This window comes from Aptenodytes forsteri, unplaced genomic scaffold, assembly GCF_000699145.1.
Source record: "Aptenodytes forsteri isolate BGI_AS27 unplaced genomic scaffold, ASM69914v1 Scaffold92, whole genome shotgun sequence".
Classification (NCBI taxonomy): domain Eukaryota; kingdom Metazoa; phylum Chordata; class Aves; order Sphenisciformes; family Spheniscidae; genus Aptenodytes; species Aptenodytes forsteri.
Window position 1 is genome coordinate 6,188,456 of NW_008794581.1, and position 27,219 is coordinate 6,215,674.

At 37.1% G+C, this 27,219-nt stretch overlaps 1 protein-coding gene across 1 annotated transcript in view; it reads left to right on the forward strand.

Annotated features, from left to right (window-relative positions):
• DHX29 (DExH-box helicase 29) overlaps positions 1-26,606 on the forward strand; it is a 27,639-nt gene extending 1,033 nt beyond the window's left edge. The window contains exons 2-27 of the mRNA XM_009272557.2: positions 2,061-2,134; positions 2,934-3,047; positions 3,611-3,740; positions 4,326-4,468; positions 5,106-5,231; positions 5,677-5,803; positions 6,083-6,244; positions 6,885-7,050; positions 8,150-8,273; positions 8,692-9,288; positions 10,001-10,144; positions 10,238-10,414; positions 11,088-11,228; positions 12,734-12,878; positions 13,097-13,217; positions 14,179-14,263; positions 14,874-14,962; positions 15,569-15,697; positions 16,540-16,615; positions 17,357-17,581; positions 18,439-18,575; positions 19,243-19,336; positions 20,042-20,344; positions 21,708-21,839; positions 23,527-23,623; positions 24,362-26,606. Of these exons, the coding sequence (XP_009270832.1) occupies positions 2,061-2,134; positions 2,934-3,047; positions 3,611-3,740; positions 4,326-4,468; positions 5,106-5,231; positions 5,677-5,803; positions 6,083-6,244; positions 6,885-7,050; positions 8,150-8,273; positions 8,692-9,288; positions 10,001-10,144; positions 10,238-10,414; positions 11,088-11,228; positions 12,734-12,878; positions 13,097-13,217; positions 14,179-14,263; positions 14,874-14,962; positions 15,569-15,697; positions 16,540-16,615; positions 17,357-17,581; positions 18,439-18,575; positions 19,243-19,336; positions 20,042-20,344; positions 21,708-21,839; positions 23,527-23,623; positions 24,362-24,417 (3,914 nt within the window). The 3' untranslated portion in view covers positions 24,418-26,606. The remainder of the gene's footprint in view (positions 1-2,060; positions 2,135-2,933; positions 3,048-3,610; positions 3,741-4,325; positions 4,469-5,105; positions 5,232-5,676; positions 5,804-6,082; positions 6,245-6,884; positions 7,051-8,149; positions 8,274-8,691; positions 9,289-10,000; positions 10,145-10,237; positions 10,415-11,087; positions 11,229-12,733; positions 12,879-13,096; positions 13,218-14,178; positions 14,264-14,873; positions 14,963-15,568; positions 15,698-16,539; positions 16,616-17,356; positions 17,582-18,438; positions 18,576-19,242; positions 19,337-20,041; positions 20,345-21,707; positions 21,840-23,526; positions 23,624-24,361) is intronic.
• The last annotated feature ends 613 nt before the right edge of the window (positions 26,607-27,219 follow it).

Below are 27,219 nucleotides of genomic sequence, written 5' to 3' on the forward strand. Positions count from 1 at the left end.
CGGGAGCACACGGAGGGGCAGCGTCGCCGGGGAGCCCCCGAGGGCGCGGCCTGCCGCTGCCCGGGGGCCTGGGCGTTACGGGAAAAGGCCTGCCAAAAGGCTTGACGTTACTGAGCGTCGGGAGAGGCACCTTACATCCCTGTGACACGGGGTTGGTCAGGCCTGGCTTTGGCTCGCCTCGCTTCCTGGGGCGTCCCTGAGCAGATGAGCCTTGTTGGCACTGATGTGTTGAGTTAGTTACAAACTAACTAGTTACAAACTAGTCTGTCATTGGATTCTTGGCAGTTCTTGTGGAGCGAGTGTTGGTGTGGCGCTTTCCCAGTAATGACCTTCTTTTGTAGTTCTTCATTTTATATGTGCTCAAAATCATTGTAATGTGGATTTGGGATATTTTTGTGTGTGTGTGTGTCATGAAAAAAGTCCAGAGCAGTTCCAGGGCTGGAGGCACTTCAGCAGTGTTGGATGAGCTGAGGGATGACTGTTCTGAGTGCAGCCTGCAAAACTAGTATTCTGCAGCACTGTGAGATGTCTGTTTTCAATAAACCAGCTTTGCCAGAAGTAGCTCTGATACCTTATAACATCAGTAACAGCTTGTGTTGCAGACTATAAGCAAATCATGCAATGGCCAGGCCATCTGAGATTCCAACGTATTAACACAAAGTCTTACAATCCATTGACTTATACTTCCTGAACCTATTAATGTACTCTGCTTTTACAAATTTGAGCTCTGCTAAACGTATCTCTTGCATCTCCCACTCCTCCAACACCATGGTGCTCAGTCCTCCTCAGAAACTATCCTGCTTCTCTCCCAGATTGTCTGCTGTGGTGAAAAATAAGTCAGTGTAAGTGAAAAGTAAGTTAGTATAATCTAAATACTGTGTCGTTGCACAGCCTACCAGTAAGTGCCAGTGATTAGCTCATGAGTGCTAACTGTTCTTTGTAGCTCCTGACCAGAGGTGACCTCTCTTTTTTTGAAATGCGCTTACCTGCACCCAGTCCTGATCTAAAAATGGGCTTCTCCTAGAGCCTCTCTGCAGGCAGCCCAGCACAGATGAGCTGTCTAACCTGCCTGCTGGCAGGCTGAGGAGGTGGGAGGTAGCTGTGCCTCCTGGAGCACAGCGCTACTCCCTCTGTGATGGCACGCAGCCTCGAGGGGTTGCGAAAGCTGTGAGGTTGCTCAGTTTCTTTTTACCTGTGCAGTACCAGAAACAGTGTGTTTGAAAACAATGGAATCCAACATCAAGCTGTGTGTTATGAGAAGCCAAACCATTCTAATGACAATAAATAGCTTTGTGAATTAATATTTTTCTGACAGCTGCTAAATGAAAAGTATTTAAGAATAACCATAGCAGATCAGACCAAAGGCCTCTGTAACCCAGTGCCCTCTCCTAGACAGGGACCAAAAGCAGGTACTTAGGTAAGAATAGGTCAGACATGCAGTGATACTGCTGTAGGGTACTCTTGCATCCTCCACCAGTTGTGGCTTGGGGTCTTCCTGAGCCAAATGCAATGTTTTTTCAATGCCCTTCCAAATTGATTGATGTCTTCACTACAAAGCAATCCTGTCCACCCGTGGACTTCGGTAAATGTCCAGTGTTCTCAGCTTTAGTGTCAGAGTTCTGTTATGTAACGATGCACTTTGTAATAAAAAAAACCTCAGCAGTCTTGCTTGTTTTGAACCTGCCATTAGCCCTCAACAGTCTTGCTTGTTTTGAACCTGCCATTAGCTTCCCTATTTGGCACTCTTTGTTCCAGTGTTGAGAGAGAGTGAGCAGTCAATCCACTTCCTCTCGTGGTGGGAATTTGGGATTTTATATTTTATCTGCTAAGATAAAATATAAAATATCTGCTAAGAGTCATACCCTTCTTCACTATTCCTTGTTCAAGGGCCTTTCTGTACCATTGATTATTCTTATTGTTGTTATATACCTGCATGTTCCTGGCAAATTAGTGTAATATTTGCTTGCACTAATCTGCATTATGTTGGGTCTGCTTTAGCTACTGTAAACAATGTTCACTGTGTTCTGTTTATGTAATTGATGGTTCTTTGCAATTTGCAGGTCCAAAAACTTACAGTTTTAGTTCAACAACAGATTCCAGTGCTGCTGCAAATCTAGATAAATCTGTTCTTAAGGCGAGTATCATCTTTAGGTAAAACAACTTTGGTTTTCATAGTACTCTTTTAGCCGAGTAGCCGAGTTCTCCAGCTCTTCTTCAGTATTAAGTTATGCAGGTAAACTACACTCATGTATTAGACATTGACTGTCTTGAGCTTGATGTGTTTGGAATTTTGAGTGTGCTTTAAGAAATAGGGGTAAACTAACAGGGCAAGAGAATGTCTATATTTTTGCATGCAGGACTATTAAGAGTTATGTTTGGGCTTCTGCTGTGCGTATGGATTCTTCTTCCTGTCAGAGGAAGAATACAGATTTTATACAACAACCTCAGTAGCAACCAAACCTTGGTTCATGTTTTAGAAGTGTTAAAAATACTAAAATTATTATTTTACTAAAATTATTTTTAAGCCAGATAGGAAGGAGAGTGTCATAGATTGCATCCTGATCAAATTATTTTATACAAGCTCTTGTAAGCAGAGGAGAAAGGCCTTGTTCTTTCCAGTAGAATTTTTTTTTTTATTTCCTTGCAGTATTTCCCTTGACGTATTAAATTTCCTTGAAGATGTAAATGGGCCTTCTCTGTCGTAAGGAATGAACTCTTCTATTTCAAGTAAAAGTGTATAGCTTGCAAAAGCAAAAAGGCAAAAAGTGTCCCTTTCATAAGAAATATTTACCACACTTATGGAAAGCTGAAAAAGTTGGGATTTGAATGGCAGAGAGATTTCTGTATTCTTATTTCCTTAGCCGCAAAGAGCATTGATAAGTCATAAAAATTTGTAATGTTTTGCTTTGCATCAACTAATTTTCTCTGTGCAGGTAATGATAAATAGTCATTTGGAGAAAAGGATTATTGATGTAATCAATGACCATAAAAAACAAAATGATGACAAAGGAATGATTTCCAGAAGACTTACTGCTAAGAAACTACAGGTAGAGTTTAAAGTGGTGTACTCCAGCCATTGTTTATTTAGAATAAACAGTTTCTTTTTTGTCATTCATATCATGTGTCATACTACACTTCTGCATGTAGTACAAGCCAGCGTAGCGTGCTTTCCAGTAGTTACATTAATGATTAGGCAGTGGAATCGACAATTACGCTTATTAGAAGAGATATGTTTTTATGCATTCAGTTAACTAAAATTGGAGTCTTCAGACAGGATAGAGGAATAAAACTTTATCTGAATGTTTTATGTTTCCTAAATTTTTCATTCCATATAGCTGGAAAATTGTAGGTTTATCTTTCTAACTAGAAAATACATTCTGTACAGAGGCTGGATTGTAGATCTATTTATACATATGCATACATGTTTACAATAAAATTATTATAAGCTCTGTAGGCAAAACAGGATTTTCTACTGAGCCTTCTGATATGTAATTTATGCTGTTTACCTTCATTTAATACCAGTTATCTGATATGTTGGAAATAGGACTTTACAAGCCTATATTAGATTGCTAGATGAAATCCTAATATTTTCTAACTTTTTTATATGTAGGATGTATACATGGCTTTACAAAGATTCTCTTTTAAGACTGAGCACATCGAGGAAGCAATGAAAAATACGCTTTTATATGGTGGTGATCTTCACTCTGCACTTGATTGGCTTTGTTTAAACCTTCCTGATGGTGAGTATGGCGGCAGAGAATTGACTGCAGTTTTTAACAGAAGAGTAGTAGGACCTGCTCTGGCATGGGAATGCTTCATAGTAGTAATTACATATATTGTTTCACTAAGACCGGTAGTTGTCACAGTGTTCCTTTCCTAGATGCACAGCTGGCTGGTATTGGGATTTTTTTTAATGTATAAAGTCTTGTAGACCTCTTATTCCTATTGTTAAAGTTTCATGGAAGTCCAACAAGCAAATGCTGACTTATGTAAATGCTAAAACCTAATTTTATTATCATAGTAGTAATTAAATATATTGTTTCACTAAGACCGGTAGTTGTCACAGTGTTCCTTTCCTAGATGCACAGCTGGCTGGTATTGGGATTTTTTTTAATGTATAAAGTCTTGTAGACCTCTTATTCCTATTGTTAAAGTTTCATGGAAGTCCAACAAGCAAATGCTGACTTATGTAAATGCTAAAACCTAATTTTATTTCAGGCATGCTGTTTTTGTTTTATGTTCTTCTAGTTGGCTCCCAACACACTTTAAAAGATTTTCAGTAATTAGTATTGACATATTCTGTGACATGGGTTTTTATTTTGAAGATGCCTTGCCTGAAGGCTTTAGCCAGCAGTTCGAAGAACAGCAACAGAAACCTAGAGCAAAATTTTGTTCTCCTGTGTCACAACGTGAACCTCCACCTCGCTTAGTAGATAACAAAAAGAAAGAAAATGGCCCTGAAACTAAGGTAATCTGAGAAATCTGTTAGTATTTACTGGGGGGAAAAGAGGACAAAGTTTTCTAAAATACAGAATTTGCATTGACTTCCAACACTGATATGAAAGACTTCTGAAAATACGGTATGCTTAATTGTCACCCACGTTATTTTAACATCAGTGGGATGGCCGTTTGAAGGTAACGTTTTTTCCATGTAAAGTCTAGAAGGCTCTTCGTAGTTCGTTTTTGTGGTAAAGTGTAGCTTAATTTTCTCCTGGAATGGGTTCATTCTCTTTATTTACAGATGGCACTCTTTATGTATTTGTGTGGGTTTAAGTTTGCCTGTGTACTTGCAGTGTTTTCATTTCTGTGGTTATTGAATCTTAAACCTAGAAATCGAAAAGATTTCTTGCAAAAGTGTTTGGGTTTTTGTTTTGTTTTTTTTTCTTACAGCAGTTGTAATCGTTCAAGTGTTAAGAGCTATGCAAGTATATAGTGAGATGTTTACCCTGGTTGGAGAAGTTTGCTCCATGGGTTTTTGTGTTATTTATGTCATATAACTTAATTTATATATAAAATCTAAAGCAGTAGTTCTTAAATACTGACAGAAAAAAGCATTGGTGTTTTCGCTTGCTGTTATTACTTTTAATTTTTGTTGCTCTTCTTAGGAGGCAAATGTGGGGAAAGAGAAAGAAGTGAGTATGAAGGAATGGATTTTGCGATATGCTGAGCAACAGAGTGATGAAGAGAAGAATGAGTCTGTGAAAGAGACAGATGAAGAAAAGTTTGACCCAGTAAGATAGAACAACACTTCATGGAAGTCTTTCAAAAACTGATATGTCTGGCACATCTGCAAGTGGTGGACCTATTTGTTAAAAATTGGGGGTTGAGTACTTTTTTTGTTACCTATTTTTACATTTACAGGCTACTGAAGGGGAAATGTGTTGAAACTTCTCCTTTGCTAAGTTTTTCCTTTCCTATTTTTTTTGTACTGGGCTCAAAATACTGAATGCATTGTGCTGGAAAGGAAAAAATTCTTGAAACACGTCTCAGTGAGATTAGGAAGGTGACTGTCAAAATTCTGAGAGGTTTTGACTGTTAGTTACGTAAAAACTAATTGTTCCTCCTTTGTGTAAGCTTGGTATAAAGGACAAAACCCCCCACTTTTTTATTATGAAGTTCATTAAAGTGACAAGCATACAATGTTCCACTTGTAATTAATAATTCTGTTTGAAATAGAATGAGAGGTATGCACATCTGGCTGCCAAGCTTTCAGAAGCAAAAGAACAAGGAAGCATCTCCAAGCAAGACAAAGACAAGCAAGGCCAGAAGGTAGCACAGGGGAAAATAAGAAGAATTCAGCAAGGTAGAGCTATGCAAATTACCTGTGTTTTATTTTGTGGCCTGCATATTTGCTAGGCAAGTAAGTCTGAGTCAGACTGAATTGATTTCATTGTCTCTTACGCCACTGTGTGAATTGCAGGCTTTCCTGAATCTATCCTTTTCATGTGGGTCAAATTCTAAAAAGTCGGTAACATTTCACTACTTCTGGTTTTGGGTGCTCAGTATGAATTAATATAATTTTCTTTTTAAAGAATAAATGCTCAGCAACTGGTTGGTGTAAGTTCTATTCTCTCTCCGACAGAAATGGCAATACTTGAAGAACATCCAGTATTTAATCCGGCTATAAAGATTTCAAACCAACAACAAAATGAAAAGAAAAAACCTCCTTCACCTCAGCCTCAAGAAACCACTTTGAATTTAAGCTTGCTTGAAAAACCTGATGGTGCTGCAAAGGAAGACAAAGGTGTGTTGGAAATGGTTTAGTACAAGCTTGACGTGTACCACAAATTTCCAGTATTAGTTCTTTTTTTTTTCTAGGTTGTATTGCTTTGCAGTGCTGAGTCATCAAGCCCTGATTGCAGGAAAGGCAGGTGGACTACCTTGCTGACCCAGCTGACTTTAAAGGATCTGTATTTGTTTTAGCAGATGATGCTGAAAGCTATTTTTGCCATACTGTTATGTCTAAAATTTTGATTTTTTTTTTTTTAGTTGTAGGGCTAGTTACTGTTTCCATTCTTACCCTCTCATCTTTTCAAACTGTTTTCGTTGTAAACATTCAAACTGTTACATCTACCCTCTCATCTTTTCGTTGTAAACATTCAAACTGTTACATTATTTTCTAATAACCAAACTTTCAGTAAAGCTCTTAAATTATTGCGTAATCAAAGATGGCAAACAAAATACTGTAATTTCCTGCTAGATACTTTTGTGGGAAAAGCAGGAATTTCTGTCATGTATCAGTACCAGTATTTCTGCAAAACACTTCAGAAAATACTGCTTTCTAGTAAAAATACATTTGAAGAAAAGGTAAAAACATTCTTGGCTATCAAAGGAATGTAAAATAAATTTTAGGAGACTTAACAACTGTCTTTCTGCTCTTGTAGTGAAAAAGAAAGAACCGCTAGATATAAGAAATTTTGACTATAGTGCTCGAAGCTGGACTGGTAAATCTCCAAAACAATTTTTGATTGACTGGTGCAGGAAGAATTTTCCCAAGAGCCCAAATCCTGCTTTTGAAAAGGTTCCAGTTGGAAAATATTGGAAATGTAGGTATGTATTTCCTGTAAACTTTACATTTTCCTTTTGGTTCATTTAAAAATAAAAATGCTGGCTAATTATTTCTTGTCATGTTGGTCCAGATTTATATGAATATAGTGCGTTTAACCCAAACTCTTAGTCCACCAGGGAGGTATTTCACTCTGGATAGCTCTGCAAAAGTAATGCTTTGACTGGACACTATCACAAAAAGAAGATTCTAGTGAATGATCCTGTAAAGTAGGGATTAGTTTTTAATTCTGTACTGCTGAATGAAAGGTTCTGAAACAAACCTGTGAGATAAATTTGGACAGTTAACTTCTGGTATTCTCATTCAAAGTAATATATTAAATCACAGGTTTTAAGCGTATGAATACCAAAAACCCTTTGGGGATTGTTTAAAATAAAGTGGAAGTTAGAAATTTGTATGAAAGCTACTGTATGTTTGTAAAACCAAAACAGTGTAGTACTACTGATTTTTAAATTTATTTTAGAAAATGAGTCTTTAATATAGTTGTATAAAGTAAATATTATCACATAAAAATGAAGTAGACACAGCATTACAAATGAGTAAAGCTTCTTGAAGGAACCAAGTAAAAGAACCTAAAAGAACCTGCCTTCTTGCTCAAGTTAAAAGCTACTAATGTACTGTCCCCCTAAGAATATGAGAAATTTGACTGCTGGTCTGACTGGCGTGTATCTGTTAAACGGATGTTTGCATCGCAGTAGATCATTAACTGTCATCTCAATCTATGCTAAGTAGTTACAAGCATACAAACAAATATTTAGTCCTTCTTCCAAAGCAGCTAACCTTAATGGTGATCTGTATGTGTATAAATACTTCTGTTTTGAAGAAAATGAAGACATTTGTTAAGAGGAAAAAAAACCAACCCACAAATTCACTGCTGGAATCTGCTGCTGAAAATTTTCTGCTATTCAATCAAACTTTATCCGCTGTTTCTGTTTACAAAATATTATTGACTAACATTAAGTTTGTTTAGCTTAGTTTCTCTATTTGAATTTCACTCATGTTTTAAACAAAAACATTAACAGGTGTGCTACTTATATAGGTAACAAAAATTAAGAGAAATGCCTGTATGAATTTGTCTTTAAGGGTCAGGATTACCAAATCGTCAGATGATGTAGTGGCAATGTGTCCTTCAATCGTAACAGAAGATAGTATGCAAGCACAACATCTAGCTGCTACTCTGGCACTCTATCATTTAACTAAAGGACAAGTAAGATTTTCACCAATATTACTGTTCTTAGCCTGGAATCTGCCTCTGCACTTGTTTGTTATAATATCTGTAGTTAAATTCTAAAAACATTTTAATGAAGTGTTTCCCATTAAATTATTTGCTTGTATTACATGTTCATTTGCTTTTATCTAGTCATGCATATGTTGCTGCATACAGGGAGGAAATTTTTTGATAGTAAAACTGTTCTTTCAGTGTTGTAAAGAATGCAAGCCAGTTGAAAATAAAAAGTGTATTGTTGATGTTTATATTACTGTTTCATAGTTTCTGTATTTAGAAATAGCTCCCTATTTCATGCTTTGTCATATCTTTTGCCACTCAAGTTCATTTACACATAAAATGTGAGTGATACTACTAAGTGGTACATAAAGTAATTTTTTTCTGCTTTTTCCACCTGAAGTCGGTTCATCAGTTACTGCCTCCTACCTACCGAGATGTCTGGCTAGAATGGAGGGATATTGAAAAGAAAAAGGAAGAGGAAAACAAGATAGAAACCAACAAACCTCGTGATAACTTTATTGCTAGATTATTAAACAAACTCAAACAACAACAACAGCTACAATTGGAAGACCAACCAAAAGTATCTGAGGGTCCTGAAGATTCCTGGGAAAACTTAGTTTCTGATGAGGACTTCAGCAGTCTCTCCCTTGAGACCTCAGGCACAGATAATTTGGAACCTTCAAGGATTTTGTTCAAAAAGCTGCAAAGTTCCTCCAGATACCAGAGGCTTCTGAAAGAGAGACAGGAGTTACCTGTGTTTAAGCACAGATACTCAATTGTAGAAACTCTTAAAAAACATCGAGTAGTTGTTGTTGCTGGTGAAACAGGCAGTGGGAAGAGTACCCAGGTGCCCCATTTCTTGTTAGAAGACTTGTTGCTAGATGAAGGATCAAATAAATGTAATATTGTTTGCACACAACCCCGAAGAATCTCAGCAGTGAGTCTGGCAACCAGGGTTTGTGAAGAGCTAGGCTGTGAATCAGGACCGGGAGGAAAAGTAAGATGTGTCTGAATTCCTTTTTCTAATCTTGATCAAATACAGGGGGCTGGACTGTTGATACAAAGTGAAAACATTATTTGTTACACAACCAAATAATTAGATGTCATTTTCTCTTGAAAAGGGCTTCTTGCTATGTCAGCTGTTTCTTTTCAAATTGTCACCTGTGAACCTCTGGGTATCCATACATAATTTCTAAAAGCTTTAGAGGGTGATTAAGAGCAAGAGTGTTTTATAATGGGGATGGTCAAACGTTGGAGCAGATTCCCCAGAGACCATGGCATCTCTATCATTAGGGATGGAGAAAACTCCCCTGAGTAAGGCTCTGAGCAATCCAATGGCCTTGAGTGAGGCCCCTTCCAACATAAATTATTCTGTTATTTGAAGAAAACCAAGGTCCTGTATGTTTTTGCACAAATAGACCACCATAAAATACTTTTGTTTGAGGACTGCAAAGAATCCTGAAAAGAGCACTTGAGTTTATGAGCTCTTTGCTCCTCTGGAGAAACTGAGTTGTAGATTTCTGTGTATTTTCCCTTTCTTAACAAAGGAAAGGGGGTGTATGAAAAAACAGTGTGGTAGTTATTCACTATACTATTTAATTCGCAACTTGTACAGTGTCTGAATCTAGCAGTGTTTAAATTTCACTTCATTTTGAGTATCTCTAGCTTGTATACTATTATTCATATATTTTTAATACTTTTTTTTTAAGAATTCCCTGTGTGGATATCAAATTCGTATGGAATCAAGAACAGGAGAAGCCACCAGACTACTATACTGTACAACAGGTGTCCTGCTTCGGAAACTTCAAGAAGATGGTCTTCTTTCAAGTATATCTCATGTTATTGTAGATGAGGTTATCAGTTCTTACTATTCTGCACAAATTATAGTTATTCTGGGCCTTGACTTATACTAAAGCCTTACTATCGATATGTTTTTCTATTTCTAGGTACATGAAAGAAGTGTCCAGTCTGATTTCTTGCTAGTTATTCTGAAGGAGATCTTGCATAAGCGTTCAGATCTGCATCTGATTTTAATGAGTGCTACTGTAGACAGTGAGAAGTTTTCCAGCTATTTCTCGCACTGTCCCATTTTAAGGATCTCGGGGAGGAGTTACCCTGTTGAGGTAGGTAAATGTTTCTTTGATTATGCCAGACACTTTGTATGCACATATACAGTGTTTGCCTGGTTAGTGTCTATAGGAAATACACCTATATCACTTTTTTTCTTACCAAAAATATGTATCTTAAATGTCTGTTTCAAGGACTTGTAACCCTTTTCCTTTTTGAAAATATAAAATAGCTTCAGTGCTTTGAAGTACAGGGTTGTACTACTTTTTCTGATGGATTTATTATTGATTAAAATCAGTCCATCAGTGACACTTTTGATTTTTCTCTATTCAACCTAGGTAGAAAGAAAAGCATTAAAGAATTCCCTCCACCCCCCTGTGCAACTTTGTCCTTACATTCTTATGTATGTTTCGCATGCATTTTATGTAGGCTATGGTAAAAGTAATGTTAGTGATCATGTGGAGAGGCCCATTAACAAACTCGTAGCAGCTCTAAGTTTAGGTTTTAAAAAATTGTAAGAAAGATTAAGTTGAAATTTGCAAGATCTATTACAGCATTAAAAGGGAAGGTCATGCCCTGTTCAGCTTTGTATGTAAATGTCCTGGTTTCAGCTGGGATAGAGTTAATTTTCTTCCTAGTAGCTGGTATAGTGCTGTGTTTTAAAAAACGAAAAAGGTGCTGATTAGTTTTTGCCATGCCTTATATTTCTTCTGTGAATTTTCACTAAAGATTTTCCATGTTGAAGATGTAATTGAAGCAACTGGCTATGTTCTGGAGAAAGACTCAGAATATTGTCAGAAGTTCTTGGAGGAGGAGGAGGAAGTAACAATAAATGTTACTAGCAAAGGAGGAGGCACTACAAAGTATCAGGTAAAATAGGCATGTCTAGTTTTGGCTTGGAAATCTGATTTTTTTAAATTATTTTGTCATTTTAGTTCCTCTTATTAAATGTGATTGGATTGTATAATATCAAATAATCTTTCAGTTGATAAAAGACAGACACAATGGCACTTGTGCAGTGGAAACCAAATATTTATTAACGCTGCACCCTTATGTTTGTCTCTCCGACTCCTTTATAACTGCCTTGATTTTTCTATATTTGACATTGAGTTCTCTTGTACAGATTGCCAGCTGTAGATCTCTAAGCAATAGCAGGGGAAAGCTTTTAAGTTTTTTCTCCCAAAGAATTCTTCTAAGTAGTGAACCTAAGAACAAAAGAGGCAAGGCCATATCCTTCTTAGCTGAAAAACTCCCAAGATCCTCCAACTCAGCATGCCAAATGAGATGATTTACATGAGATTATTGTATAGAGCTTTTTGGTTTAACAGACTGTGGTTAATCCTGTAGGTACTCTGCAGTGACAGCTGTATGTGCTTTTGGATCAAAATTCTTGAAGGGAAGAGTATATGAATGCCACCTGACTTTAGGCAACTTAGGCTGTTCATCTAGACTGTATATATTTCGGGTAGATACCTGTCTGCTCTCTCAAAATCTCTGCAGGACCATTTAGCTTGGTGTGATCAAACAGTGATGCATACGTTGAAAAATACGCTCTCATGTGCTCTACTGATTTTTTTTTTTCTTCCCCTAGAATGGTAGTTACCCCGTACATCACAACACCATCCTTTAGTTGAAGCCCAAGTGCTCTCCTGAGTGCTTCTCCATCTTTGTGCTTTATTTCTGTTGAGCCTTCAGTACGGAAGGATATGTGGTGGCAAACTTCTTTAAGTGCATTGATTAACAATGAAATGATCTACAATGGTACCACTTAACATAGAATCCTTATGCTAAGTATGTTTCTGTAAGATATTTATAAGCAATTTAAATGTCTGTATGTTCTCAGGAACATGTAGGAACTCTCCCTTCCTCTCCCTTTCCTCCTGCTCCAAAACACTGTGGGAGTTGCCACCTAATTCACTCTTAACTTCTGTTGTAACCATTAGTTGAGAAGGCTGAGGTGAGGGAGAGAAGAAAGAGGAGACTAGTTTCTTAGACCCCAAAATAGGACTTTTGAAAGAGGAGCCACCCTGTTATCCCATTTTGAATTGATACCAATTGGATGCCAGACGCGGACCTGTGAACTGTTTTAATTTGTAAAACAGACTGTGTAGTACTGCTTCAACAGACTTTAATTTTTACTTTTTTTTTTAATCTGGGATGACGTTTAACAGTAGTAGATACTTATACACAGGTTATGTAGGTGGCTGTGATTTAATCTAACTTGCACTGATTTTGGTGGGAAGTTAGTCAATTAAATGTCTCTTATCTCAATCTCTGTTTTAAGAAACCTAAAGTAAGTGAATGACAAATTGACCTTCTCTCTTACCTTCTTCTAAAACGGTGAGAATATGATTTTTCCTCCTCTTCTTTTTTAGGAGTATGTCCCAGTCCAGTCTGGATCTGGTATCGATTTGGCTCCTTGCTATGCGAAGTATAGCAGTCGTACACAACAAGCAATCTTCTATATGAACCCTTACAAGATCAACCTTGAACTTATTTTGGAATTGCTTGCATACTTAGGTACAGTCTGCTTCTTCAGAAGTTTGTATACATGGGGTTGTCCTTTGGACTTACTTTGCAGTGCTTTCTACTGATAATGAAGTACTTGACTTCATTCTTCTATGAAACATCCTAAAAAGCATTTACCGCAGGGCCCAGAATTAGTTCCTGTCCTTAAGTGCAACTGTTCGCAAATGTATGTTTAGTTTTAACTATATGCCTGTGCTGTGACTTTCCAGATAAAAGTCCCCAGTTCAAGAACATTGAGGGTGCTGTGCTGATCTTTTTACCAGGCCTTGCCCATATCCAACAGCTGTATGATCTCATTTCAACTGACAGAAGATTTAACTTGCGTGACAGGTAATGCAGATACTTTCTATAAAGTTAATAGTTTAACTTAATGAATATGTTTGGTTTTCAAGGCCCGCTAATCTTGAAAAGGGAAACTGAGAGTTACACTTCTGAGCTGTTTGTACTACACGTGTACTTCTATTATCTAAAAATGATACAAGCGAAAATGACAGGTGCTTAAAAATGGTACAGTAATAAGTTTGGTTTTCTCCCCTTTTGATTTTATTTTTCAGCAAACTTACTTAATCCCAAAGCACTTGACTACTGCTTTTCCACTTCTTAGGATATGGAAGCTGCCATATTTGGGATATAGCTTTCTGAGGCTTACTGTTTACATGGAAGTGGTTACTTCCTGAAGAGAGATCCAGAGACAGTAATCTACCAAGAGAAATGGCATAGGGTTGTAATGACAGTTTTGAAATTTATTTTGTGGGTAACTAAAAGTTAGCAATGTGATGGCAGAAAAAGAACATTTGCAGTCAAGTTTTAAAGATTCATAGATGGACTGAGGTACCAAGGCCTAGAAGAGAAGGAAAGTGCAAATATCTGTGGCTGTCTCATCTCTGAAGGCCTTATTACTCAGGCTGAAAGTTGTGTGTTTATAGTTCTATGCAAAGTTTCAATAATGGTCCTTGTCTTGGAAGCACAGTGTAAAGAACTTGGGTTCATGGACACAGAGTTTCCTTTTTTGCTAGGCTATTGATGTAAATTGACCTAGAGTTCTGCAGTAGTAGTAATTTTTTCCTGCATTATTGTCAAATAGAACAACAGCCCTATGAACTAATGGTGTTATCCTTGATACTGTAATAAAACACTGAAGCAGATTTTCTTACCTAATCATACAAAGTTTTATTCTTTCAAGTGTCCATTCTAGTTGCTTTCTTCAAACTGTTGTCATTGTTCTGGTCTCATTTTTTACTGTATCTTAATTTGATAACTGTATATTGGTGAGTGTAATTTTTTGTTCTAGGCACAGGTTGATAGCTTTGCATTCTGTTCTTTCAACTCAAGATCAAGCAGCTGCATTTACAATACCTCCTCTTGGAATTAGAAAGGTATGATATATTTAGAAAGGCAAAAGTGACCACCAAAAGGAGAAACTTTCTGTGGGTGCAACTCTGAATTGTTTTAAAATCAAATCATACGGAATTACACAACAACCAGTTGTTCCTGGAATTTTCTCACTGCAAAGAAACAATTCTTCTAATTTCTGTAAAAAATAGCATGCTGTGAAAACCTTGACAGTAATCAGACAAATTTTTAAACCTAATATTTTTCTAAGAGGTTTTTTAGTTGTTGCTTTTGTGTATTTTGAATATTTTTGAGCAGTAACTATAGCTTTTATCTAGGAAAATAGATTTTATTTACTGCCAAACTACTTAATTAAAAGTTGACCAATCTTGGCAGGTACTAGCTAGTAATTTTGATAGATTATAAAACAAGAAGTGAATGTGAAATTCTCACTTAACTTTTAATTCCTCAGTAATTGGGGAAGACTAAACCATTTTCTAAGTCGTGTAGTTTTTAATGCTTTGTCAGATTAATTAAGGAAACATTTCTGGGTAAAAAACTTTAAGCAAACTTATTCTATAATATTGATTAAAAGGATGAAAACTATTAGACAGTCCATAATTATTTTATTTATGTTATGTTACTTCATTTCAGATTGTTTTGGCAACCAATATAGCAGAAACAGGTATTACGATACCAGATGTTGTCTTCGTAATTGATACTGGGAGAACAAAAGAAAATAGGTGAGAGTTTGATTTTCATCAGTCATACTCTAATTACTGTAAATATTTGGAGGTTAGTACCGCAAGCATTTTGTAGTACCCTTATTAAATTACCCTTATTAAATTACATTTCGGGACAAGAAAATGTGCCGAGCTCAGTGAACAGCTTGCAGTTTAGGTACAAGTTTGGGATGAATCTCTGGATTTTCAAATGGTGTGAAGAACAACGAGGGGAGTTGTTCATAAATATGGAGAATCATGATTAAGTACTGGTTTAAAAATGAAGTAGATCCTTTTTATACTATCTCAGTTTTTAGAAATTTTTTCTCCATTTTAAATGTGAGAAGCCCTACAGAATGTGTTAGAAGGTACAATTCTGAATTGCCAGGGAGATAAACTAATAAAATAGCTCTTTCATTTTCCAATTTTTACTTTCATTAGTCAGTTGTATCTGAGGTTCCATGATGTACAGTTTCCCCCAGGTATGCTTAATTTACAAAACTAAATAAAATGTTTTCATATAAATACTATTTAGATATATTATCAATATGCTGGTATTTAAGTTAAGTATACATCAAAATTTGAATTCTGAAATCTGAATGGGTGCTTGCTTTTACAATTTTTAAGGTATCACGAAAGTAGTCAGATGAGTTCCCTGGAGGAGACCTTTGTTAGTAAAGCTAGTGCTCTGCAGCGACAAGGAAGAGCTGGGCGTGTTAGGGATGGATTCTGCTTCCGAATGTACACAAGAGACAGGTACTGTAAACTTAGTTAGCAAGATTTTGGAAATCATGTAAATATCTTGTCTTTTTTTTCTGTGCAAAAACAGTCTTGTTGAAATTAACTTTAGTTACTGCAAACTAGAAAGATTAAACTGTAAAAAATACAGCTAATTTGAATATCTTCTGAATAAAGTGTTAAAATAGTTTGTTTCATGATTAAAAAAATGTTTATGCTTAGTATCTCTAACGTAAATGTTTTCAAAAAAATTTTCAAAATTAAAGGAAAAGTGCAGCACTATGGAATTGTAGAAAATCACTTTTTAACATCATCTGCTGCCCTGCATCAAATATACGCAAACCTTACCTCCTGAACTTTTAATTTATCAGACAAATCTATAGGTTTCTGAAGTAGTATATCTATGGATGAGAGATGGGAAAATATCAAATTATACAACACTACAGAATTAGTTTCTGTTACTGCAGTGGAGTAACCTTTTTCCTGCTTGCCTGAAAGTCTGAAGCAACTTTCAGCTGAGAAACAGTTAAGGTATCTTGAAATAACCAGTGAAGTGTGTATTTTAGCCACATGCAAGACTTTCCATTTGGGAGCTATGCATTTTAAGAATTTGTTTTGAAAATTGGGGTCTTACTGCCTTTCCCTCTCTTTCACTAAAACTCTTGCTTTTCAAGCTACCACACACACATTAATTCAAAGGATGAGCAGTTTAGCCATGCATTAAAACATGTGCCACTCCCTGTCCCCTTGCCCCCCCAAAGGAACATCTGCAAAGAATGAGCATTTGAAACCTGAATTTATAAGTTGAATTCAAAGATTAAATTGAATATCTGTAATTCTGTGGTTTTATGATGTTGCAGGTTTGAAAGTTTCATGGAATATTCTGTTCCAGAAATATTACGTGTGCCTTTGGAGGAATTATGCCTTCATATTATGGTATGGTTTTGTTTTTTGAATTGCTGACCTTGTTGGCTAAAAATATGACGTGCCTTTGGAGGAATTACACCTTCGTACTGTCATGGTTTTGTTTGTTTGTTTGGGGTTTTTGGGGGGGTTTTGTTGTGTTGTTTTGTGGTTAGGTTTCTTTTTATTACTGACCTTGTTAGCTAAAAAGGCTTACTAGGACAGCCCTAATCCAATGTAGTTAGTGGGGCTTCTCCCACCTGGGCAAGGGGGAACCCAGTACCTGTGTGTTGTGGAAAATCCAGAGTATGCTGCTGAGTGAGAATAGCATACTATACTATTCCAGTTTACCTCAGAAAGATAATTCAAACTTAGTTAAATAGCCTTCAAACTGATTTCTGCTGAAGGAAGCAATTCCATTCCCCCTCTCCCCATGCTGAGTGAGTAGGGAATGCATGGGAAAACTAGCAACCTGGCGAAGTAGTGCCAACTTGAACTGCATCTCAGCAGGTTTGAGAGTCTCCTGCTCATCTGTGACCACTGGTAACACGCTTCTCTGATCAGTGGTCATGCCATACCAAGTCTTCCCAAAGAATGAAGTTTTGTTAACCTAATGTTGGGCATGTCTGCGTTCTGGGAACCAAGAGGCTGGTTTAGAGGGCAGGGAATGTGGGGTTTTGATTGGAAGAACAGCTTTCCTGTTTCCTTTATAACTATATAAGAGTTTGTTATAATAAATCTTTATATTGAAATATATTCCCATTTACTCCACAGAAATGCAATCTTGGCTCTCCTGAAGATTTCCTTTCCAGAGCATTAGACCCACCACAGCAGCAAGTAATTGGTAATGCAATGAACCTGTTGAGGAAGATTGGGGCTTGTCTGTTAAACGAGCCCAAACTGACTCCATTGGGCCAGCACCTTGCAGCCCTTCCTGTTAATGTAAAGATTGGCAAAATGCTTATATTTGGTGCTATATTTGGCTGCTTGGATCCTGTGGTGAGTAAAAAAAAAAAAAAAATTGTATGTAAATTTTAAAAAAAGTATAGAAATGATTAATTCTTTACAATTAATCTGATTTCTTGCAGCATGGTGTTTTGAAAGGATGATGAAAGAAGTTAAAATGTTTATTTTAAGGTGCAGGCACCTGGACATCATGGAGGAGAACAGTCTAAGTGTTCTTAAACTCCTAGGTACTATTCACAAGACGATAGTTAGACTTGGTCTCCAGTTCTGTCTGTTACGTTCCCAGGGAGTATGATACTTATGGAAAAAGCCCTCTTACATGTGAGTTAGACCAATCTGGATTACACCACAGCATATGTGGGCCAAGGACATGCTGATGGAAAGTTACTGCAAATTAATTGATGTGGTAACTTACTATGTGAAGACTGTAGCATAGTTTACACTTGCACCTAATCCTAATTTACTGCAAATTAGGAGGAAGCATGGGTATGTTAGTTGCTGAAAACTGAAAGTTAAAATTCTTTATTCTCTCAATTTCTCCTGTTAATGTGGTATAATCTAAAGCAGTTGTTTAATCTGGACTTCACTGTATCGTACTTCACTGTATCGTATTGGGTATTGCTGTCATTTGACAAACCATTTCATTTGAGTTTTGAGTTTTAATAATTATTGGTGTGTGTATATAAGGCAATATGTAAGCAATCTTCAATATAAGTTTGAATTCTATGTAGGAAATTCTTATGGTGATAAGTTTTCCTTGACACTTAGTAGAAGATAAAATAAAGTATCATTAAATATTACTGTAAAAAAAATTTAAAGCTATTTGTATGATAAACCTGTAAGCTTATAATAAAATACTCTTTAAGGGATGTGTACTTTACTAATTGCAGGCAACTCTGGCTGCTGTTATGACAGAAAAATCTCCATTTACTACACCAATTGGTCGAAAAGATGAAGCAGATCTTGCAAAATCATCTCTAGCAATGGCAGTTTCAGACCATATAACAATCTACAACGCTTATCTGGGGTAAGTGATGTTTCTCCTGTGCTTATAAGCGGATGCAGATAACACTCCTAAGTAATGTGGTTCTGTAAAGAATCCTTAATAAGTCTCTTCTCTTGAATTGCTTGCAACTGAAGTTTTTCTCTTCAGAATAACAATAGATTGCCAAATACTGTAACACGAAAGGATAGCTTCTTAGTACCTTATCCTTTAACTCCATTTAACTATGCTTGCACACATACAGAGGTGTACTGTGTCTGTTTATCCTAGTGTTTAAAGTATTTTGTTGCAGTTTGTGGTATGCTGACCTGAATATTTTGTATTTGAGAAAGTACAAATGTATAGACTATAAAATATGACATACATATTTTCTTTTTAGGATATTATCGCTAAGTCTCAAAAACCACACCTGAATTTTGTTTCAACTGTCAAGACAGACAGAAGTGTGTAATTTTTGAGAGAAAATTATGTTGTATTTTTGCTAGTATCTGTCAAATTTATGTTACAGGCACGTTCTCCGGAATGCTCTTAGACCAGCAGCATTCATCTTTGTTAGTGCAACTTATTTCTAGTTTTGAGTGGAGAATGCTGACCAAAAGACAGTATTACCTTTTAACTTACTATCACTTTCATGTTGTTATACTCTTGATGTGATTCTTCTTACTGTAATAAGACAGGATTTTTTTCTTAGGTGGAAAAAGGCTCGACAAGAAGGGGGGTATCGTGCTGAAATGACTTACTGCAGAAGAAATTTTCTTAATAGGACTTCACTGTTAACTCTGGAGGTAAACCGAGTTATTATGCTCTGTGTTCAAAAGATATCTGTTAAAATTTCCCTCTGAAAATGTCATGCCCTTTTAAAGAGGTGATATATCACAGTTGCTATTTAGTCAAGACAAAAACAAGTGGAATACTAGGGACTGATGAAATGCACACCCACAATTGAGGTAGCTGTGTCTTCACTTGAGTTCTTTGATAGGCACACTTTGTTGGTATACATCTCTACAGTCACTGCCATCGGAGAAGCTAGTCCTTACTTCCACCAGAGAATCAAAACTTAGGAAATGCTTAGATTGTGTCATTCTTGATATCAAAAAACAGGTCTATTAACAGTTAATTTGAAAGATGAGCCGCAAACTTACGCAAATGGCCTTTTGTATTTGGTGAGAAAATGTATGTATTGGTCTTTCCTGCTCAGTCATCCAAACTTAAATAGAAGTGGATAACTGATGCAAACCTATCTTTTTTTATTTTAACTACAGGTGCAGTACATATAGTACCATATATCTAATCCTATATTCCAGATAAGTTTTTTCTCCTAGAAACAGCCAGTATTCCAGAGCGGTTGCAGAAAATACAAGTGTTTTTCTAGTAAGAGATTTTCTCCTGAAAAGCATGAATATTTAGGATGGAGTGTCATTGCCTGCTGATGGACTGGAGTATGTACCTTTTTGAATTCAAGAGTTTTACTAATACCTTACTAATTTCAGGATGTGAAGCAAGAACTCATAAGGGTGGTCAAAGCAGCAGGGTTCACAGCACCTACAATGCAATGTGGATGGGATGGAAATGGAGCCACACAATCCCTTTCTCTCCATGAAATAGCTCTTCTTAAAGCTGTGTTGACTGCAGGGCTGTATGACAACGTAGGAAAAATAATATATACAAAGTCTGTGGATATTACAGAGAAGCTGGCTTGCATTGTAGAAACTGCTCAGGGTAAAGCACAAGTGCATCCCTCCTCTGTAAATCGAGACTTACAGACATATGGATGGCTCCTTTATCAGGAGAAGGTAAGTCAAAACAGTGAATGTAGTTGATAGTTTGTGTAAAGGTGAAGTTATGCCTCTAGTATTAAATAACATACACCAGTGTAAAGTATATCTGAATGTCTTCTTAATATGAAGAGTCTTCAGTATCTAATGATCCTAAAGTCTATAAAAATGAGTCAACTGAGTGCTGAAGAAAGAGGTTAAGGCTGAACATGAAGAACAAATCTGTTCATGGTGAAACTGGTAGCTCTAAATGAAAGTACAACTTCCAGTGTGTCATTTAACTTAATAGTATCATTGACTTTTTTAATACAATGCTGTTGATTTTAATATGATCACTTCAAGTGGAATATGTAGTAATAACACTTCAAAGTGTGCTTTCTCTTTTTTACTGTTCTAAGCAGAATCCAAAGTTTTGAAACTTGGTACAGGCCTCCCATATCCCCAGTAATAATTTAAAATGAAATAGCCAGTTCTGTAATTGACTGCTGAACTTCCTAAGTGAATTGCGTTTTTTTCCTGTCACTTTCTTCCCCCTCACAACTGAAAATTTTGTCAGCTATTTGCTAAATTAAAGTGTTTATATTTAGTTAAACTTCTGGTACAACAAAACTTTAACAGCAGTTGCCTAATGGCCAACTTTACTGTAGAGGAGCAGGAAATTACATTACACTTCTTAATGCATACGAAGTGATAGTATTTTTTTGGAGAGCTGAAAATATTTCCTGCCCCCAAAAACCTTGTAGTATAAGGGCAAGACAGCAGCTAAGGTAGGTAAATTATTCCATGAACAGTGGAAAAAAGAAAGCATGCACTTCCGTGTGAAGATGCACTCTTTTTGTTTCTTTTCCTCCCACTACAGCTGCTTCCCATCCCATTCTGCCTTTGTGAGAGGCTCCAAAGCCAGAAGTAGCATATGCTGAGCCCCATAGTTTACTCTGTGTACATGTCTACACGTGTGCCCACATTTATGCATGTACACGTGTGCATATGTGGATATAGATTGACAAGCCAGCTGCTGCTAAGAAGAATGTGTAATGGAGGAGTTTTACCTGTCTTTTTACTTCAGTAGGTTTATTAATTTTGATGTCTCTTCTCTGAAGAGCACTAGGCTAACATTATCTTTCTGTTTGAATTTTAACAAGAAAACTGTGGCTTTAGCTAACTTCCTGGTCACTTACTTAGAGGTGATGTATTTTATGTGGTCTAGGGCAGACAAATTGCCATCGGTTGTTCTGTGTACAATGACTTGTGTTGTTTGGATCTTAAAAGGAAAAAATTGTATTTTTTGCTTTTAAAAGTGGCAATCAAATTTGGTGTTAGAGATTTTATGTGGTTTGGGGTTTTCTTGTTGTTTTTAATGCCTGTGTTTGTTTATATGCAGGTGAGGTACACTAAGGTGTATTTGAGAGAGACTACTTTAATATCCCCCTTTCCCATTTTGCTTTTTGGTGGGGATATAGAGGTCCAGCATCGGGAGCGACTCCTGACAGTTGATGGCTGGATCCATTTTCAGGTGTGTGGAGTGATAACTACCTTTTGTGGTTCCATGGGCTTTTGTATTACACAGTTGATGTACAAGCTTAATTCAGAACACTATATACGTGGGATGAAGACTAGGGAAGAAGGAAGGAGAGAATGAAAGGAAATGATGGGAAATTTTATATACTTGTAATGAAATCTGAGCAAATCATTCGAAAGAATAGGCTTGTGATATGCGGCTTGTAACAAATCAGTTCCCTCTCTCTTCATGATGAAAGTCTGTGTTCTTTCAGAAAAGGTACTGGAAATGGATATAGACTAAACCTTGTTTTATAGAGTTGGTACTGAAAGCAGATGAGAGTGTTATTTTACATTACCCTTTCCTACAATGTTATAATCATGTAAGTACATATTTATCTTTAAAATACTATTTCTCTTGCTTTATAGCCCAAACAGAATTATTTGGGAAAGAAAAAAATCGAAATGGAGAATACCTGTTTGCATGGGTTTGGGGTGTTTGGGGGTTTTTGCGGGGTTTTTTCTTTCCAGGTGAAAAAGTTTTATTTGGGAATGGGGAAACCAAGTACATTTTCTTAGCACACTTTTGCAGACAAAATTAAAACAGGTGATATGCCAAAATCCTCTGTAAACTCTGTTAAATAGCAAACACTGGCTTTTGCTAGCCTGCCAGCTGCTTGATTACAACTTTCCATGCTCTTGGAGCTACAAAACATTTTCAGTTTTTCGCACTCCGCTGATGCAAGCAAGCAACCATCTAGTTGAATTCACTGGTGGTTATACATACGGAATTTTAAAAAGCAGCTCCCTTGCGGGTTGCTGGAGAATTTTTTACAGTCCCTGGGTGGCTACAGGTTGTGCAGTTGCTGGGCTGATTACAGCGAGGAGGTGCGCAAGAAGCTGGGAGGGAGTATAGCCAGGACCGCCGACCCAAACTGGTCGAAGGGCTATTCCATACCATACGATGTCATGCTCAGTACATAAACTGGGGGGAGTTGGCCAGGGGGCAGCAATTGCTGCTCGGGGACTGGCTGGGCATTGGTCGGTGCATGGTGAGCAATTGCATCATGCATCACTTGCTTTGTATATTCTTTTATTATTATTACTACTACTACTATTTTACTTTTATTTCAATTATTAAACTGTTCTTATCTCAGCCCACAATTTTTCTCACTTTTACTCTCCCGATTCTCTCCCCCATCGCACCAGGATGGGGGGGAGTGAGTGAGCAGCTGTGTGGTGCTCAGTTGCTGGCTGAGGTTAAACCATGACACTTTCTCAGGAGGCCAGGCAGACCTCCTGAGCGGGAAATGCGTAGATATTTTATTTTGGGTATAAATTAATTTGTACTTTTATATCTTGGAAAAAAGCGATTAGAGTAAGTAGGATATTGGTAAGTTAATAACTTCACCATATGCTGGTTGTTGATGGTACATGTGAGAACATATTCTGAGTTACCTGTCTGAGCTGCTGTTCTTTAGGCTGTGATGCTACAAACAATAGGTGCTTAAAGATAAGAGAGCATAATGTAAGCCCAGTCATTTCATGAGTACACTATCTATATGCTTAAAATTATGTATATGCATCATGTTTGCAGGAATCTTATTATAAACTTCTATTTATATGTAAGGTAATCTTTTAATCTATGTTTTGCTATAAAATGTCTGAGTAATGCAAATGTTTGTCTTCTCTATTCTTTACAGGCTCCTGTAAAGATAGCAGTAATTTTCAAACAGCTGAGAGTTCTCATTGAGTCTGTTTTAAAGAAGAAGCTTGAAAATCCTAAAATGTCGCTTGAAGGTAACTTTATTACTGCATTGCTGACGTTGCTATTTGTTAAATGGACCTTGTGGCAAATCTGAGGAAGCATTAGTACACTGCATCCTCGCCCAGTAGGGTTAGTGTGGCTTGAATACTGTCTTGAGAGACATCCAAAAAAGTCATTACTAATCCTACGTATATTATGTGGCTCATCCCAGATGTATGAGGATCTGCACAACTGCTGTTTTAAAGATATCCCTGATAATAACATTCAAGATAGTGGTAGTAATGGTGAGGTATGCATCTCAAAACGGAAGTAAGATTGTGTGTGGTGAACCTCAGGCATGGATGAATTTTAAGTGTTATGCAAGTTGTCTTGCAGTTTAGGTTAAGGGATAGAGGAGCACAACTTAAACTTTGAACGCTGGATGTTCAGAAGAATATTGTAGGTGGGGAGGAAGAACTGGAGTTCCTGTATGCTAAAGTATCTGTAGTTAACCCATCGCTTTCTCAGTCTCTCTTATGAAATACTGAAATGGCCACAGCCAGCTCATTGAGTAATTTTATAAACTTTCTAATGATGTACTGTGGACATACTGTTTGCCCTTTTGCTTTGCAAATGGGAATCACTTGTCTTGCTTTCGAGTCTGGCATAGCCTAAAACATTAAGATTTTAAGTTGCTGAGAGCTAGACTTGTCTTTCTGCTTTTCTTGGGTTTTGGGAATCAATTTTTAAGCTCGCTTTTTTCCACTCACTGTGTTTTTCTTCTTTCCTAGATGACAAGGTCTTACACATCATCAAAGAACTGATAAAAACAGAGAATGTTAACTGAAACTAGAAATCAGTAACAAACCACAGCTTCAGTAATGGCAGGGGAAATGTGCACTCCATTAACTGAAAGTATTTAAACGCTTAGTGTGGTTGATACCAGCCATGATGTGGAAAGACTGCATGATTTTGCGTAGAATTTACCTTTCTCTATCACTTTTGAAGATGAACATTGAATATGTTTAGCCTTTACAATACATTTGGTGCCATTTGTCCGACTGTACGAATGATGGATGGAAGCAGTTTCTTCTCAATATAAAAATGGCTGTGGCCAATTTCTCTTTATTTTGTTTAATGTACTAATCATACCATCACTGGTGGTGCAGACTGTAGTAATGATTAAAGATTGGGTCCTGAATCTCAGTTTAATAGAATTCCGTTAGATGTGTGCAAACAGAAGACAAACGTTTCTTATGTGGGTTTCCTAAGTGGTAATTTTTTTGATCTATGAATTTACAGTATTAAAGCAATACATCTTATAGATGTCTTCATTTTTCTGTATGGTTTATGTTAAGAAGGTGCCGTGATGAAGTGCTCAGCTAGACAGGTGTACTGACCAGCAGCCCCTCCCCATCCTCTGCCTTTTCTCATACTTGTTCCTCCCTGTTCACCCTGATCCTTGTCTCTCCCTGCTACTGTAGTAAGTTTTGCTGTCCCCTTCACGTGTTAAGTTTTGCACAGTCCTGCAAGCCCCCTCAAATGATGATCATGTGTTTTTTCTCCCTTTATCAAAGGGGGAGACTTTTGATCAACCTTGATCCAAGTTCAGATTGACCCTCTTCAAGGCTATACCTGAGCAGTTCCTTTAATGGCTTGGCAATCAGTGGCTGAAGCCTTCTGGTCTTCATTATTCTCTCTTACCACTTGCTCCGTAATGTTTGAGTGTCTGTGTGTTCCTTCTGTTTCTTATTGCTTTTGTACTGAATACTCCTTAACCAGATAACTTAATGAACCAGATGCTCTTACATTCTACCTATCCACACCACTTACATTTAGATCACCAACTCGGCTTTCAAGAATGAGGAATTTTTTTTTTGGGGGGGGGGGGAGGGTTTGCGATTAAACAGTTGCAGTCAAGTAGGAACTCTGTATGTACAAGCAGAGGCATGGTGTGGAAGATAATTTTTTTTAATCTGAAAATTACAGATTTTGTACAGCAAAGGTTAACTGTATAGGAAGGGCACTGAGGAAAATGCATGAAAATGCAAAATACATGGAGCTATCTAGTTAGATTATCATAGCAGAACTGGTACTGCTGTGCTAAGAGAGAAATGTAAGCTGAAAGTAAACCAGCTTGTGCATGTTACCCTTCACTCAATTCTGGAAGAGGCAAGTTCTAATAGTAGTTTGCTAAGAACTCTGAGGGAAAAGTGATCGCATCTGTTATCCTTTTATGAATTGTGATAAACCAGTGGTAGTCCTGGTTTCCTAGAAGAGCCAGGAAGTGCTTTTTTTTTTTTTAATTACAAAGTACACATTTATGCAAGGAAGCATTTAAACAGTTAAGATCAAAATTTAAGACCTCAATTTTGCACTCTGTATTCCCAGACACCTTTCATGTCAGAGGCATATAAATAAAAATGTGCAAACTACATTCCTTGACAAAAATTAAATCTGCACCCTGAACAATTTCCTAGATTTTGTTCTAGTTGAGGTCTTTCATCTGTATCCTTTGGAAACATGAATTAGAAATACATTTAAGTAATTCGACAGCTAACAAGCTCCTGTTTCTTTTGGATTTGAATTTTGCATATCAGTTGTTGGTTTTAAATGGCTAAATCCTAGTGAAAGTGTTAATTGTCCTTGAGGTCTCCTTCGTTATTTAACTGTGATGAATAGAGAGGTTTTGTTCCATTTATGTATGGTAATGTTGAAATTCAGAGGCATTCTTTGTGTTCCTCTAGCATGCCCTGCTTTGTAATCTTTTAAAGAAACAGCTGCTTTCAGTTGTTATTAAGGGGATTTATTGTAATAACTAGGAAATTGCACACTCTCCTGAATGAGCAACAGTTTTCTGCAAAACAGATGAAACAGGTCACACTGTGGTGTACAGATAAGCACAGTTGTCTTAAAAAACAAAGACTACAGTGGCTTTCTGCTTTTGCGGTATACGTGAGCAACTTTTGTGCCTGTGCTCTTTTGGGTGGATGAACTTTCTCTTTTGTTCCATTTATTTAATAAATACTTCTGTTAACACCTTTGTGTTACTTTTCTTAAAGCATTTGTCAGACACAAGATGAGTATCAATGGATCTTTCTCACTGTAGTCACAACAGGGCTTTTCAGGGTGTACCTTTTTTTTAAAGGCAGCATGTCCCACTGGTCTCTCCTTGGAGAGGATTTCCTTGCTATTCAAGCTGCAGAATTCCCACCTCCTCCTCTCTTTCACTGCTGGGGTCATAGACTGCTTGAAGCTCTCTTTTCCTTTTCCTATTGATGTCTTCCCCATCACTTGACCCAGGAGAGGTTTTCTTTTTCCTTCTACAAGTCTTTCCTCATCTATAGCGGACTTGATCAATGGATCGTATAACCAAATCGTATCCGATTAAAATAGTCACGTCTGGCCTCAACTCTGCTTCCATAAACCTGGTCCCAGTGCAGGGACGTTTTGATTTCCCTCCATGCGGCTGTTCAAAACAGTGCTCCGTTATGTAAATAGTCCATGGATGGAAGTGGAACTGAGACTCAAACTGCCCGGAAAACGCCAGTGTTCCCGGTATCTCCCCCGGTGTATTTGCGCTATATTTCCCAGTGACCTCAAATGAAAGTATTACTTATGCAGAGCAATCTGTAGCTGTTAAAGCTCA